The following is a 16,412-nucleotide window of genomic DNA, read 5'->3' as shown; positions in this document are numbered from 1 at the left end:
ATGGGCACAGGTTTCTGTCTGAGGTGATGGACATGTTCTAAAATTGGGGTGTGTGATGATGTGGCACTGCTGTGTAAATTTACTAAAGACCACTGAACCGCACACTTAACCCGGGTAAATTGCCAGCTACGTAACCAGAGGTGTCACTAATCACAGGGGTAGCTGGTTAAAGTCTCTGCCAACAGGACTCAATGCTACCGGGGGGAGCTGACATAGGAGTTTTTCAGTCCGCACAAGCTAAGAGACCTTTCACCATCATCTTAAAAACTAAAGTCCCAGCCCGGCTGGTGTGGCTCAGTGGTTGAGTGTCAACCTATGAACCAAGAAGTCACGGTTCGATTCCCGGTCAGGGCACATGCCTGGGTTGCAGGCTTGATCCCCAGTGTAGGGCGTGCAGGAGGCAGCTATTCAATGATTCTCTCTCGTCATTGATGTTTCTATCTCTCTCTCTCTCTTCCTCTCTGAAATCTATAAAAATATATTTTTTAAAAATACTAAAAGCCCATCCGGGCATGACACAGAACAATTAAACAGAACAGCACGAATCCTCCAGGAGTTCAAACTGACACCGATGCTGCTCGGGTGGATGCGTAAGGTGGGCACTGATAGCAGGAGAAAGCGTCCCACGTGAGTGACAGGAACAGGTATTCAGTCAGGTGGTGAGAATTTATGCCCAAAGAGTAAGTGGAGTCTTTAATAATTCTGGCTCAAGGCCATGGCAAAAACTCATTGTGGGGGGAAAATTATTCATGAACACATCTGTATGTAGCAGCTGCTAGGTGCTAAAAAGTAACAGGAAATTCTTGCTGAAACAATGGTAGATTGAATTCATGGGCATAAATGCATGTGACTGTCTAAAGTTATGGGAGGTACATGGTGAATTTTCAAACCAAAGCGTCGACAAGACTAGTAGCATGGGTGTTAACTTGTGCACCTGAAATCATCACATATAACTAGCCTGATTCCTTTCAGACAGGAAGTTCAAAATACTGTGCTTTTAAAAAATATATACTTTTATTGATTTCAGAGAGGAAGGGAGAGGGAGTTGATAGGAACATCAATGATGAGAGAGTCATTGATCGGCTGCTTCCTGCAGGCCCCACACCAGGGACTGAGTCCGCAACCCAGGCATGTGCCCTAACTGGGAATCGAACCACGACCTCCCAGCTCAGAGGTGGACGCTCAACCACTGAGCCATGCTGACCGGGCAAAATACTGGGGTTCTACAAAATCTGTTTCTTCATTTATAAGTGAAGGAAGTGAAAAAAATTTCTTGAAGCCCTGTATGTCAGGCACTATCTCAGACAACTCACTTATCTCATTCAAGCCTTTAAGAGGTGAGTATTCCCCTGGCCAGTTTGGCTCAGTGGATATAGCGTCAGCCTGTGGACTGAGGGGTCCCGGGTTCGATTCCGGTCAAGGGCATGTACCTTGGTTGCGGGCACATCCTCAGTAGGAGGTGTGCAGGAGGCAGCTGATCGATGTTTCTCTCTCATCAATGTTTCTAACTCCCTATCCCTCTACCTTCCTCTCTGTAAAAAAAAGCAATAAAATATATATATATTTTTTAAAAGAGGTGAGTATTATTATCCACATTTCACAGAGGAGGGTGCTGAGAGTTGAGCCACCCGCTAATCGTTACTCAGCTCCGAGTGTAGCTACTGGAATCAAATCCTGGTGTGCCTGGCTATATCTAATTTTTCCTCCCAACCGCTCTTCCCTCCCTCCCACCTCACCTAAGGCCTCTCCAAGCTCCAAAGTTCCAGATTCTACCTGTTTCCAAGATGCCTGCAGCTTTGAGTTCTGCTGAAGGGCCATGGAGATCGTGTACAAACAGTTTTCCTTTGTGAGTGCACTGCCTTATGGGGTTGGACTCACTGCCCCAGCTCATTTCCGTGGCACTGGATGGGTACCAGCCTCACCCGCCTCCCCGCCCCCCTCCTGACTAGCTGGCCAAGTCCAGGCAGGTCCATCTGCCGGAATTGGCATCAGAACGCCCCCCCGAGGCGGGAAGCCGTGAGGTCCAGGAAGCAAGCACATTCAGGTGGAAAACGAGAGAGCAGCAAGCCTGTTCCGCGTGGGACAGCATCACGGCCTGCGGACCAGGGGACCCGCCGCTCCCGTTTCCCCTGGGGCAGCTCCCGGGCCTCGGGGACGGTTTCACCTCAGAAATGTCCCCAGTGAAGTGGAAGGAGGCATGAAGTCCTCCGAGCACAGCGAGAAGGGGAAGACCGTGGTTCGTCTTCTTCACGCACGTGGGTGACTATCCTGGCACTGCACGTATGTGATACGCACAGAACGAGGCAGGAGCTGTCATCAGCCCGTCCTTTGCCAATCACACCTTCGATGGTGACAGAAAGATTGTATGTCATGTGCGTGCCACGGGATAACCCATGCTTCTTCCCACGAGGTCAGACAGGTCGGCCCAGAACAAGACCTGCGCTCTGCGTATGGCTGTCACAGCATCGCGTGCTTAAAACACCTCCGGCAGAGGAAGGCAGGGGACTGGGCCTCCCCTGTGCAGCCTGGGCTAGGCTCACGGGACACCATCGGCACCTGTCCCCGGGCTTTAGGAAAGAGCAGTTTTCGTCCAAAAGTAAAACCAAGCCACCTTCAGAGAATCCAGGAAAAGGATGCGGTGGGATCGTGTTGTGATTCTATTTCCTGCTGGCCAGGAGTCCAGCAGGAGGGGGCGAAAGAGAGTCTGAATCCAGCCCTTTCCTCCATCCTTTCCTCCATCCTTTCCCAGTTAACACATAAAGGCAGGACAGGGCCGGCCGAGGGATGAAAGGAAAGGCATTCAACGGGCAGGAGGATCTGCCAGGGGCTACGCTGCAGGGCCTGTCCCTCAGCTGTGTGGTACCCTAGTCGTTACTGACATCACCACACATTCCTTCCCCGGAGAGCACACGGGCACAGTAAACACCACGCCGCGAGGCATGTGCTGCCAGCCTTTTGGGAAAGACAGGAGGACTGATTTCCTGGGTGTGGTGACTTGAGGAAGAGCGGGGAGGAGAAGCCTATGAAACCCGGGCAAGCAGAGCTGAGCACCCCCTCCGGCCTCTGGGTCAGAATGCAGACAGCACGGCTTCCCTTTGTCTCTGAGACAAGCGCTCACCCAGGAAGCAGGTGCCCGCTCAGCGAGGCACCTTCTGCGGAGGGGGCCGCGCTGCCCGGGAGCCTGTGGATGAGAACATTTGTCTAGAAGGAATCCGTGCAGAGCTGCATAAACACAGAGTCCCCGGGGGACGCGAATTGTGCAAGAGACAGAGAGACGAAGAGTCGTCCGCCCTGCGTCAGCCGAGGGAACAGCCAAGAATGAGGGAGGGGATGCGGGGCAGCCATTTCCCTTTACCCGCAAGGTTTCTGTTTCCAGTTTGACATTTGCTTCCCCTCCTCCCCCACCCTCTCCTGTGCCGCCTTCATTTTGGAACGATTGTGTTGCTGTTCTTCTTTCTTCATGAGGTTGGCAGGTAGCAACCTATAGCCCAGAAAGGAAGATTCCCAGAGTCAGAGACCCCCTAGGACCATCCACCAAAGACGGAAGGAAATGCCCATCAAAGAGATGCTCTCTGCCATCCACTGAGATCTGTGAACTTAGCCTGAAGTGTCAGGAGCTTCCTGTACCATCCCGCTGCTAAAGCAGAAGGCGGGAGGGGGAGGGGAGGAGGGGGGAGGAAGGCTGCTTCAGAGAGGAGCTTAGAGGTGGAGATGGAGACAGGAGGTCTAGTGGCAAACCCCAGGATCTCCCACTCATTTGCTTCTGAACTTCTTCATTAGGAGGCAGGTTGTATATAGCACCACAACACTCCTGCATCCATAAGTTAGTTAGCAGAAGCCTTGAAAATGTGCCCTTGATAGTAAGATCGCTCTAAAAAGAGAATCTTGTAAAAAACAAGACTGGAAGCAAGCTCATGATCGATCAGCCTTCAGCTCAAGCGGATGCTATATGCTGAGTGTTACACGCCAGCTTCCAGAAGATCGCCCCCCAACGCCAGGCGACCACTGGCCTGCTTCCTGTCCCTGTGGATTTACTTATTCTGGGTATTTCCTCTAAAAGGGAGCATATAGTATGAGGCCTTCTGTGACGGCTTCTCCCTCTTAGCAGGTTTTCAAGAGTCGTCACGTTGTACCCTGTGCAGAAGTCTTTCTTTCTAATGTGTCATCGTCCGTATATATACATTTATGGACACTCATCCCTGGACACTTGGGTTGTTCCCATCTGGCTGTTGTAAACAGAGCGCTGTGAACATGGGTGCACATGGATTTGAGTCCTCCCATCCATTCTTCATACAAAAATCTGATCCAATCACACGATGCGCCAGCTGCAATCACTTCAAACTCCTGAATGTGACCCTCGACCCCTCCACGCCGGCCCCTCCCCACTCTTCAGCATCATCGCACACCTGCACTCCTGCCCAACACCCTTCCCCTGGGTGAGAGGCCACTTATCTCCCAAATCCAACTCGCTGCAGTAGCTCCCAGCACAGAGCCAATGCTGGCCCCTCTTGTTTTATGGACAGAGAGGCACCCCAGAGCTCGCCGTGGGATGAGGAAGGCTACGCTGGCCCAGGCTAGGAAATCCCGCAGAACCTGCCCGGAGACAACGTGGGGGCCTCTCGGATTGACCTCCTGTGTCTCTGAACCACGCCCTGCTGGGAAGTTTGAGTATGTGGATTCAGGGCCCTGGTGTCTGCCCCAGCGACGTGACAAGCCCCAGGACCAGTCGGTCGCCTTCCCAGCTGCTCAGCATACATGCTCCACCCTGCACTGTGGGCCGGCCATGAGGCAATCATTGCTTTTCCCGTCACAACTGGTCAACACCCACAGGCCTGTGCGCAGTGAGGTGGTTCTGCAGACGGCCTCTAGCTCGAGGGGAGCATGGCCCAGCCCAGAGGCAGAGGTTGGTGGCCGCTGAGACAGCAGGAAGCTCACTGAGGAGGCGGGGGGGAGGGGGGGGGTGGGGGCACGAGCCAGTCACACCTGAACCCACAGGCTTCAGCTCAGCCCGGGCCTCAGGGCGCCTGGGCCACACAGGATGTGGACTTCTCAGGGCGGGGAAGTCACCTTCCATCCACCCTTCCTTTTCTCAGCTTCAGTTCTGAGCCTCTGCTCCCTGAGTGTGTGCACGCTCATATGCACACATGTACCGCAAGAGCACGCACGTCATGCACGCTCCCAGGTGTACATGCACGTGACACTCCCACACATGCACATGCAAAAGCACACGTGTATACACACGTGGCTCTAACATGATCATCTCCTCTTCTCTGATTTCTAAAAATAGTCTAATACAGCCCTCCCTTCCACATAATTCCCAACAGCCCCTTGATCATTCTTTCCTTCCCTTCAAATTCTCCATCGTTCCCATGTCCACATGAACATTGAGCAGAAACTGCCTGTGAAGACAGTCAACACATTCATTCTCTAAGAGGCTGGTCATCTACGACCTTCTCTCCTCCACCCGTGAGAAAAAAATGGAAAAAGAGACCCCCCCGTGTGTCCGAGGGCCTCGGAGGGAAACGACGCTTTGAGGGCAGCCCGCCCGTCACTCACCTCCAAGACTTTGCCTGTGATGAACTGGTGGCAGGCTTCACATTTCACCCCGAAGAGCCCCTGGTAGTCCTTTTCGCAGTACGGGGCGCCGTCCCTGCAGGACGAGAGCGTGCTCAGCGCCCGAGAGGAGGCCCCGGCGGGGAGGCCACAGAACCACGCTTCTCTGGGGCCTGGGACAGGTGCTGGGAGACTGTTTCTCTCCCGCCCAGCGTTCACGTGCCTGGAGCTCAGACACGAGCAGAACCCACGAAACCAAGCGATCAGAGACAGAGCTGTGGTCCCACGGGCCACACAGAAACCATGGCCCGTCACCAAGTGCTCCCCAGTGCCCGGCCCTCGAGGGTCTCAGGCTCACTAGCTGAGCCCTGGCATCGTTCCCGACCACCGCCAGCCAGATGGGCTCAGATGTGGTCTCAGCACTCCCCTCTCTGGAGGCCCTGACCTGCCTCCCGACCCCGCTCCTCGGGCTCACACACAGCCTCCACCTCCAGGAGGCCCGCGGGGCCCAGGCCTTTTCGTCCTCAGCGCACAGTGGAGGTGGCACTGCGTGGCCTGAGGCAGAGTTCAAAGGCACCGCTGTGGATGGCCCGTGGCCCACGGCCGCGCAGCCCTCGGTGTGCATTTAGGAGCTGAGCATCTTCCTCTTCTCACTTCAGCTCTGCATCAGAGTCACCTCTGGGGGGTTCCCACAGGTCAGCCCAGACCTACAGAGTTAGGTTTTTGGAAGGTGGGGCCCAAAGTACTTTTTGTTTGTTTTGCTATATTCTTAAGTTAAATTCATTGGATGTTTTTGAATAGCTGATATACTCGCCCTGTTGGAAGACATTTTCTATATAGGGGAAAATTTCCCCTCTTTGCCACTGTCTTCCCCAAACCCAAGCCCAGTCTTTCTTCCTTAACTCAAAAGGTAACCATTGTAACTGTAACTAGTTTCTCCGGCTGCATAAAAACCAAACAAACAGAAACCCGGACTTCATCTGCTGTAGCTGTTACCCACACCAGCCTGACTACACGAACCCGTTCCCTAAGGAGCTATTGTGTGCATTGGTCCTAATGGGCTAGTGTCTAGATCCTATGCGGGTTTTGGGGGAAGGCTGGAGTGTCTACAAATACATTCAAGGCCTGGAAGGAGGACAACGGTTTGTTAGTGCCAAATTTGGGGGGGGGGGGGGACTAGTGAAGGTAAAGTGACTGAATGCTCATTGGTCATGACATATTGCATCAGCTTCGTTCATCGCTAAACCAGGCAATGCTTAACATCTCGTTACATTTATAGAAGGCAAACTATGGGAAATGAGAGGAATAAAATTCCTTGCGCCAGTTTCACAGCCAAAAGTCCCTGTGGGTGGTGGGGTGTGAATGTCTTTCATTATGTCCTGTGGGTCGGGATGGGGCCCCCGGAGCAGGAGCGGGAGGGGCCCCCGGGCCGAGCCTCACTTACTTGCTGATGTACTCGCCGGTGAGGACCTTCCCGCAGGACTTGCATTTAAAGCACCCCAAGTGCCACTGCTTTTCCAGCGCCAGCAGCGCCTGCCCGTTCTTGATGTCCCTTCCGCAGCCGGCACAGTCTGGAAGAGAGAGCAGCCAGATGTTACTCCACGCAGCCAGGTGTGCTACACGCCAGCACCCGGGCCAGCTCTGAGCCCGTGCGTCCCCATCACACACTCAATAAATATCTGCTCAAGCACCGATTCACTCTGCGCTCGCCCTGCACAGTCTGTCTCGCGGGCCCCATCCTCATGCGGCGTGGACGCTCCATGAACCACGGAGGATCCAGGGGATGGAAGTCCTCCGTCCTGTATTTCCTCGGAGGTTACTGAAGTCCCCTCTGAGCTCCTGCTGGCCCAGAGGTGACGTAATTACGGAGTCCAGGCTGTGATTGGGGAAAGCTCTCCTGGGCCTTTAGTCATTGAGGACGCGTGTGCGCCGCAGAGTCCCCTCCCAGGCTGGGGGCCCGCTTGGCACCATCACGGAAGTCTCCAGAACACCGCTCGGAAGTTTCACTTCTGTAAACAGGACTCTTCTGCCTTGTCAACCTAAACCAGACCCTCCATGCTTTGTCATCATCAATTAAATGGCTCTTAATTCCTCAGCTTTCCATTCTCCCGGGCGGACTCCGTGAAGCAGATCACGAAGGGAGAGTTTTTCACGGTGAAGAGCGGGGGCCCCGGAGTGAGGCGGTTCTGCGCCCAGCTCAATGCCTTGTTGGCTAGTTCCGTGATCTGGGCTGGTTCTCCCGCTTTCCTTTTTCTTTCTTTTTAAAAATATATTTGTATTGATTTCAGAGAGGAAGGGAAGGGGAGAGATGGAAAAACCAGTGATGGGAGAGAATCATTGATCAGCTGCCTCCTGCATGCCCCACCCTGGGGATGGAGCCTGCAACTGGGCATGTGCCCTGATGGGGAATCGAACCGTGACCTCCTTCCTGGTTCAGAGGTTGACACTTAACCACTGGGCCACACCGGCCGGGCTCTCCCGCTTTCTAAGCCTCGGTTTGCTCGGGCGGAAGCCGGGACGTTGTTAGTGCTTTGCTCCAGCCTCCGAGGAGGAGTCCTCCCGTGATGGATTCGGCGCAGTGGTTGGCATGCAGGAAGTGGCTCTCCAAACATTTGCTATTAGTATCATTTCCATGATTATCCTGATTATTAAATCATTTTCAGAGAAGTTGAGTCTTTAAAAGAACCCGGAAGAATGTGAATTGGTGCATCCTTTTTAGAAGCAACTTAAATATCTCCAGACATTTAAAACCACTGTGCCCAGGGAAGTGACAGGAAGCGCTGTGGGCAGGCTGGGCAAGATGTCCCCACGAGTGCAGGAACAGCACCCACGGAATAAAGCAACGTCCAGGCAAGGCCCCGGGTGCACAGACGGCTGAACACCCCTCCTGACCACATCCTCAGTGGCTGCTCATGTACCAAGGACACTCCTAACCACCTTAACTCTCTCCTCCCAGAAAAAGAAGATGCCCAGGCACTGACCTGCTCCTGCTTCTTGACAACACACACCCAGAGCTGCTCCCCTCCCTAAGGTGACCCAGCACAACCTCCCTCCCTTCCTCCCTCCCTCCCTTCCTTCCTTCCTTCCTTCCTTCCTTCTTTCCTTCCTTCCTTCCTTCCTTCCTTCCTTCCTTCCTTCCTTCCTTTCCTTCCTTCCTTCCCTCCCTCCTCCCTCCCTCTCTCCTTCCACCTTCCCTCCTTTTCTTCTTTCCTCCCTCCCTCCCTCCTCCCTCCCTCTCTCCTTCCACCTTCCCTCCTTTTCCTTCTTTCCTCTCTCCCTCCTTCCTCTCTCCCTTCCTCCCTCCTTCCTTCCTTTTTTTTTTTTTTTGACTACAGATATGTAGAATTTCTAGTGATCTCCGGTCAGTAGGTAATAATGTGCCTTTAAACCCAATTATTTCATGTCTAAGATTTCATTCTACAAATAAATTTGCAAAAGTGTATGTGTGTGTTCCCTGAAGAATACATAGGCATTTCCCGAAGCATTTTTGTAACAACAAAACTGAAAATAGCCTAAATGGACATTAATGAGGGACCAGGAAATTCATTATAATATAGTCAATAATGGAATACTGTGTGCTGTTAAGAAGAACGAGGTAGATTTGTTGTGGGCATGGAAAGATGTCCAAAACTGAATAAGTAAACGAAGCAAGCTGTAGAACAGTATGCATAGCATCAGCTCATTAATAGAAAAATGGTTTAAAAAAAGTATGTGTATATTTGCACACATGCTTGTATATGAACAGAACACTTCTTTAAAAAAACACACATAAGAAATCTTAAGACACTACCCTCAGTGGTGGAGTACTTTACTTTTTATGTCACAGCCTCTATGTTGTTTAATTTTTTGCCATGAGAATGAAAAAGGAAAGAGTAAATAAATATTTATAAAGTTAAAAACATATCTGCTCTATGTTTAAATATTTCAGATTAGAATCTCTTTACATATAGCTTATTATAAGCTGTGTATCATATGGTCACAGAGCATTACATATTTTTTTAAAAGCTGGGGTTTATTATTATCCCAGCATCTCACCAAAAATCTAATAAAGGAGATCTCACATCTAGTAGTTTATTATAAAGATAAAAACAGAAGACTATAATGTGTACTCATGAATACTGTTTTTAAAGCTTAGGAACACAGTATGTACCTAAGATGAATTGGTAATTTTTAATGCAAGTTGAACTCCAATTTTCCATTATTCCGGTTAGATCATTCCCACTAGGTGGCAGTAAAGATTTAAAATAATAAGAGAGGCTCTGGTTGGTTTAAATTTTTTTAAGTAGAAAATAAACTTTAGAGATGGCTTTTCAATTCTCCAGCTGAAGACAGTTGGGCTGAGAGTTTACCCTACACAGCTGTTCGAGGTCTCCCCTCCACAGGGCTGAGGTCTAGGGAGATGGAAGATGCGGATGGTAAGAACAGGGCTGTGGAATGAGGGAGATTTGGACACTAACCTGGGAACACTACTCTCTGTGAACTCTCACTTCTTCACCTGGGAAATGCTGACCTACTTCCTAGATTGCTATGAGGGGAGAGACCTTGCATGGTAGAGGGCTTTGCATCACACTCAGAACTCTTGGCACAGGTTGGGCATTCAATGTGGTCCCCCTTTTCATAATAGGGGCAGAAGTGGCGCTAAAAGCCAGGTTTCTTGACTCTAAGTCTAGCTGTCTTTACAAACACACTTACGCCCAGATGTCCCAAAGCTCTGAGCCCACGTGAGAGCAACAACAACCTCTCTGATCACCCTGCACGGAGGGCTGTCGATGAGCCAGGCACTGTGCAAGGGCTGTGGACCATGTGTACTTCACAGTCCTTCAGTCCCAGTGCCTGGCAGTCTGGAAGCTTCCGGCTCACAGGTGGTGTGCTGTGCTTCTCAGATCCTCCGTGCCCTGCAGTGTCCCATGGAGGGCAGACGTTCTGCGGCCGATTTTCATAATGGCTTACAGAGAAGTAGTCACCGGATGCTGAATGCCTAGAGCCAGGCAGCTGGGGAGAAGGCTGGGCTGGAAGAAGAGGCTGCAATGAGCCTCTGCACCCCAAACCTTAAGACATAAAGCAAGCAAATCAGCCAAGACCACCTCCTAAGAAGGAGAATCTGGCCACCCCGGCTGATGCAAAGGATTCTGGTGTTCCTCAGGCGCTGCCCGTGCATGCCTCTCTGGACAAAACCAACCATCTTCTCCGCGTGAGCCTGGTGTCGTGGGGTAGGGGCGGGGATGGGAGGAGATGCAGGGACAAGAAGATTCGTGCCGGATTGTTCACCCCTCCACGCGCGTTCCAACGAGGCTTCTTGATAAGAACAACACGTCCTGCTCTCTATCCGCATGCTTTTCAGCTGTTGAGAAAATTGTTTCCACATCACTGAAGCAGCTGCCGATAAATATAGAAAGCTGGTGATGGGCGCGGGAACTGCGGCCCAGGCCAGGAATAGGTGAGTATGGGGCAGCGACAAGGAAACCAGACCCTCTAGCCACTCGCCAGTATTCTATCAAGGACGAATCATCACCAGATGTGAGGCAAGGAAAACCCAACCGCAGCCTTAAACCAGTCGCTGCCAGCCTTTCATTCCAGACACCAGGAGCCAAGAGCAAAGCAGAGACTCGGCTGCTCATGGCCAAGTTAAACCGGCACCCAAGCCCGCTGGCTCCGTGTTCCTGTCATTTTGTTCAAAAGCAATAAATGGCCCTGATCATGGGGATCCTGCCAGTCTCCTGGCTCCTTTAACGTATCTTTTGTTTGTTTGTTTTGGTTTTACATAGGGCCGTGGACACCTGGGCTGCAAAGGTATTTAAACTGAAGGACGTGACAATCGGTTTCAGGCAGGAAGCTGTCATCAGCTGGGCAGCACTTAAGCCTGAATACCTACGTTCCGTCGGCCCTCCTAGACTTTCCCGTTGGGGCAGAGTGAGGGCCAGAGGGATGTCTTGTTCTATGAAGCTGCCCTCTGTGGAGAAGGACACGGAGCTCTAGAAAAGGGGACGGCGTGGTTACCAAATTCCCACTCACCCCCCCTGCCCAGGCCCGCGTGCTGCCGTCACACCTAGTTCCGAAGAAATGAAGCTGGAAACCGCCGTTCAGAGGAAAAGTCTCATTCCCGATTCTGGATCAAAGCCACCAGATCGTGGAAGACTCTTCTTAGTGTCTTGGAATTTGGGGCTATGGGCTTAGCGCCGGAGATGGTGATACACAGTCCATCTGCCAAAGAAGGGTGCTAGACATCCCTGCCAGACGGACCAGGACAGCAGAATCTACCTGCCGCTCTCAACACCTATTACCCCTGGAGCCGGAAATTCAAAAAAGAATAGAGGAGAGTCCGCAGGGAGCCGTCCACACTGCGGGAGTGAGGTGTCCCCTCCCCGCTGCTGTGAAGGGATCAGAGGACCCTGAGAGAAGAGGAGACGGGACTTCTGCCTCCTACCAAGATGTCTACTAAGTGGGACGCTCAGACCCAGGGCTGCTATGGGATCCAAGAGGAGCTTGGTGTTAGGTTCTTGGGATGGATGGACTGGGGGGGTCCTGGAGTTGGAAGCCTTCAGGAATAGCAAGTCTGGAGCCTGTGGAATCTGGGAAATCTGCAAGGCAGGAAGCCTGCTGGAGCGCCCCCTGCTGGCAGGCTAAGGAGGAGCCAGAGAGGCAGCGGTGTGGGTGTCCCCTGCTTGGCTCACTGGGGATGCCTGTGCGTGCTGTGGCTGGTACCCACACCCGAGCGTCCTGAATGCACCCCTGAGAAAGCTGCCTGGCAGGGCTGGGGACCTCATTAGTAAGTGGCAATGAGGAGACCGGGAAGGAGCAGGGCCTGAGCTGGGAAGCGGGGAGGGGATTTGCTATAACGAGGTAGCCAGAAACGGCTTGCTTTTGCCAAGGAATTCGAAACCCACCCCCTGAAAGATGTCTCCAGAGAGTGTCAGCTGAAAGGGCCTGCCGACGCCAGCTTTACAACACCGTTTCCCTTCTTCCTTGAAACCTCTCCCCCTGGCCCAGACCCAAAGGGTCCATAAGCAGTACAGGAAGGGGTAAAAGAAGAGGCTGTGCCCCCTCCTCACCGCAGGTCTCCAGTTTGGGTTGGTCCTGAGCTGGGGACAGGGTGCAGCTCTGAACCGGATGTGAGAATCAAGTTTTTAACCAGGCTGGACTTTGAAGAGCTAAAAGTAACCAGAAAGCTATGGGATCCACCTAAGATATTATCAAGGGTGAAGGGAGCTCTGAGAGAGGATAATACGGTAGCAACAGGAATAAGATTCTTCCTTGTTCTGACCCGTGCTATACACTAATTGTGCACTAATCCTGCACGCTAACTATGAATAAAGACTTTGGAGGCAAAGAGACCCGCAGTCAAATTCCAGCTCTGACATTGAACTAAGGGACCGTGGGCAAGCTAGGCAGCCACTGCACCTCAGTTTCTTCATCCGTAAAATGGGCTGGCGAGACTATGTGCGATCACTGAGCAGAGCGCCAGGCGCACGGTAAACCCTCAGTGCCTATGGCTCTCAGGGTTGTAACAATCCCATAAATCTTACATTTCCTCTTCCCCACTCACAATTGACTACGGCCCGCTGTCAGCCTCCGGGAAAGGCATTTTGGTTTCTCTGGTTCCACAATCACCGCCATCATCATGTTAATACTATTATTGTTGTTGTTACTCAGCTTTTAACTTGTGAGCTGTCTTGCTCTTCTGTGATCTCAGTCCACTTAGGGCTCCCGCTCACTTGAAAAGGCCGGATTACAGGACACCTGAGAGGCAGAGGGGCCCTGAAGACCACCTGATGCACGGGCTTCCTGTTATACTCAGGGACCAAGGCCCAGGGTGGACGTGGGCTCTGCACAGGCCACGGGGAAGCAGTGTCGCGTTTACTGCACAGAGGGCAGCTCCGGTTCTCAGGTCACGTGAACCCAGGCCGCTGCAGCTTTCCAGGCCGCTCTGGGTTAAACCTGCAATCACAGGTCCGCCTCCCCGGGCAGTGCCTCTGCCACTGCCGATGGGCAAACACTGCCGTGATGGAACCTGAACGTGAGGTTCCTCTGGGGGTAAAATCTATCTAAGCAGAGAATTATTGTGAAAGTCATGGCAATCATAAAAGAACCAGAGAGGGACTTTCCTCGTTCAATTGGTGCTGGCTGAGATACTGAGATGTTTACAAATGTCCACGGGGATTGTGAGCCAGTTCAGAGTATTTCCTTCCTTTCCTGTAAAACTTAAAAGATTAAGAATAAGACATATAATCAAGCTTCAGTATTGAAATTGTTGCCCAGGTAAGTTCCAGAAAATGCAAGCATTCCCTGAAATCCCTTTTTTCGGTAAGTAAAAAAAAGAAAGTCTGTTTGTCACCGACAAAGATGAGCACCTGAGTTCATAGCCATACACGTGAACGAAAAATAAATAGAAACGAAATCACTTCAGAGTTAGGTTGGTATTAATAGAAAGTGGAATAAGGCTTTGGAGACCCTATGAAAGATTCAAGTGCCGTCCTTTTAATAGACTGTTAACTAGAGGCACTTTATGCCTGGCCAGGACTCACTCCGGGGAGCTTTAAGGAAAGTGGAAAACAAATGTAAATTCCACGGCTTGGCTCACTTGAGGTCCTGAATTTAATGACATCGTATCTTGTCATCGCACTGTTCCTCCCGGGATGGCTTCCCCATCATCTTGTGTGATAAAACGGTGACGCCAGAAGGCTAGAGGAAGCTGCTCTGTCCAAAAGCGAGAGAAAGAAGGGACACAGAGAAGTGTGACCTGGACGTGGGTCAGACTCTTCCGGGTTGACAAGCTGCCTTCAACACAGCCTTCAACACATGTCAGGTTACCCTCTGACACGTGGATTCCTTCATGGCAAGCTCTGTTCGGAGGCACGTAGTGGCCGCCCGTTTTCTCCAGGACAGGTCTTCCTAGTCGGCTGGGTTTCCATTGCTTCCTGGGGTCTGGAAGTCTGTTGCCACCTGTCCTCACGCTTGAGCTGACTGCATGCACCTATGTTACTAGCCTGGCCTTTGTTGTAAGCCCTTCAGTTTGCAGCCCATGGATTTAAAAAAAATCCTTATGTTTTATAAGAGTTGGCTTAGAGTTTTAACATCTTTAAGGTATAAAGGATCAGGGTTTTTAAAAACCTTTTCTTGACCAAAAAGACCACATCAGTTAGTAGTGATAACATGGATCGAACAAGGGGTTATTGTTGAAGGTTGCTTTCTTTCTTCATCTGGGCCCTTCAATATTGTCAGGTTCCACACCAGACATGTATGAGCTGACAAACAGTGACTGGCCACAGTCCATTTTTTAAAGTTTTAAATCTATATATATATACATATATTTAGAGAGAGATAGGAAGGGAGAGGAGTGACAGAGAGATAGAAATATCATTGATCAGCTGCCTCCTGCATGCCCCCTTCTGGGGACTGAGCCCGCAACCTGGGCATGTGCCCTGATCGGCAATGGAACTGTGACCTCTTGGTTCCTGCATCGATGCTCAACCACTGAGCCACACTGGCCGGGCAAGGCCACAGTCCATTTGGGAAAAAAAAACTGTAAACCAAGTCACTGAAATAAGTCCACAGCTTTCTTTTTCTTTCTTTCTTTCTTTTTTTTGCCATGTGATGGCCAATATCCAGGTATGAGGTCACTATAAGAAAGGATAGGAAAGAAAAGAAAAGAAAAGAAAAGAAAAAGAAAAGATAGGTAGAGGGCAAAAGGAATGTGAAACTGCTAATGTGTTAGGCTAAGCACTTTTCAAGAGTTAGCTTTTAAAAGTCCTTTTTTTAACTTCTGAAAGTCTATGCTGCTATTAGCCAAAAAAGCAATATGACATCACAAGACATATTTTGAGAAAGGGATAGAGGGGGCCAGAACGTTTCACATAGATGCAATGTATTGGCCACTCTCTGGCAAAAGGGGTCTCCATGGTATAAATAATTTATATCGCAAACTCACTGGAAATGGGCCAGAATTATAGTAAAAGGTTAATGTGCTGCCGAGTCTGTAACCTTGAACCAGATTTTCCACATCACCCTGGCCCCGCTGAGGTCAGTTGCTCCCTTTGCTGTCCTGATGGTCACGATGGAAACATTGTAGCCAGAGCAGCCTCTGACCTGCTATTTTAAGGAAGGTTCTTCTTGTCTTTGGAAGACAAATACTGCACAACAAACAAGCTTCCACGGGCCACAGCAGCAACAGGTGATGAGCCCTCACCAGGACAGACGAAGGCGGCCGGCAGCAGCCATTGCCCACGTCCTCTCTAATGCCAGATGTGACCAAAAAATCCTGTCTTTCACCCTAACCGATTTGGCTCAGTGGATAGAGCATCGGCCTGCGGACTGAAGGGTCCCAGGTTCGATTCCAGTCAAGGGCATGTACCTTGGTTGTGGGCACATCCCCAGTGGGGGGTGTGCAAGAGGCAGCCGAATCGATGTTTCTCTCTCATCGATGTTTCTAGCTCTCTATCCCTCTCCCTTCCTCTCTGTAAAAAATATCAATAAAATATATTTAAAAAAAAAAAGTAAAATATATTTTAAAAAAATCCTGTCTTTCCTTCTTTAAAAAATTTTTGAAAAATATTTTATTAATTTCAGAGAGGAAGAGAGAGGGAGAGAGAGCGCGAAACACCAATGATCATAGAGAACCATTGATTGGCCACCTCCTGCACGTGAGCCTGCAACCCGGGCATGTGCCCTAGACTGGAATCGAACCCAGGACCCTTCAGTCCACAGGCCGATGATCTATCCACTGACCCAAACAAGCTAGGGCTTTTCCCTCCATTTAAAGACTATATATACTTGTAGAACTTCAGTTAAGTGGACATCTTGTGTACTTATAGAACTTCAGTTACTTTGCTCATCATTTTATAAATATAGGCCATTTACACATT

General features: G+C 50.8%; 1 protein-coding gene across 13 annotated transcripts in view; it reads right to left on the bottom strand.

Annotated features, from left to right (window-relative positions):
* ABLIM1 (actin binding LIM protein 1) overlaps positions 1 to 16,412 on the bottom strand; it is a 251,352-nt gene that overhangs the window by 81,894 nt on the left and 153,046 nt on the right. For all 13 annotated transcript variants that reach the window (XM_080687353.1, XM_080687339.1, XM_080687337.1 and 10 more), the window contains exons 5-6: positions 6,998 to 7,124; positions 5,557 to 5,650 (exon numbers count right to left, since the gene is read on the bottom strand). In XM_080687353.1, coding sequence (XP_080543479.1) covers positions 5,557 to 5,650; positions 6,998 to 7,124 — 221 coding nt within the window. The remainder of the gene's footprint in view (positions 1 to 5,556; positions 5,651 to 6,997; positions 7,125 to 16,412) is intronic.

Source organism: Plecotus auritus (genome assembly GCF_963455305.1).
Source record: "Plecotus auritus genome assembly, chromosome: 9".
NCBI classification, from domain to species: Eukaryota; Metazoa; Chordata; class Mammalia; order Chiroptera; family Vespertilionidae; genus Plecotus; species Plecotus auritus.
Note: the sequence above shows the minus strand (reverse complement) of the source record. Positions and strands in the feature narration are given on the sequence as shown.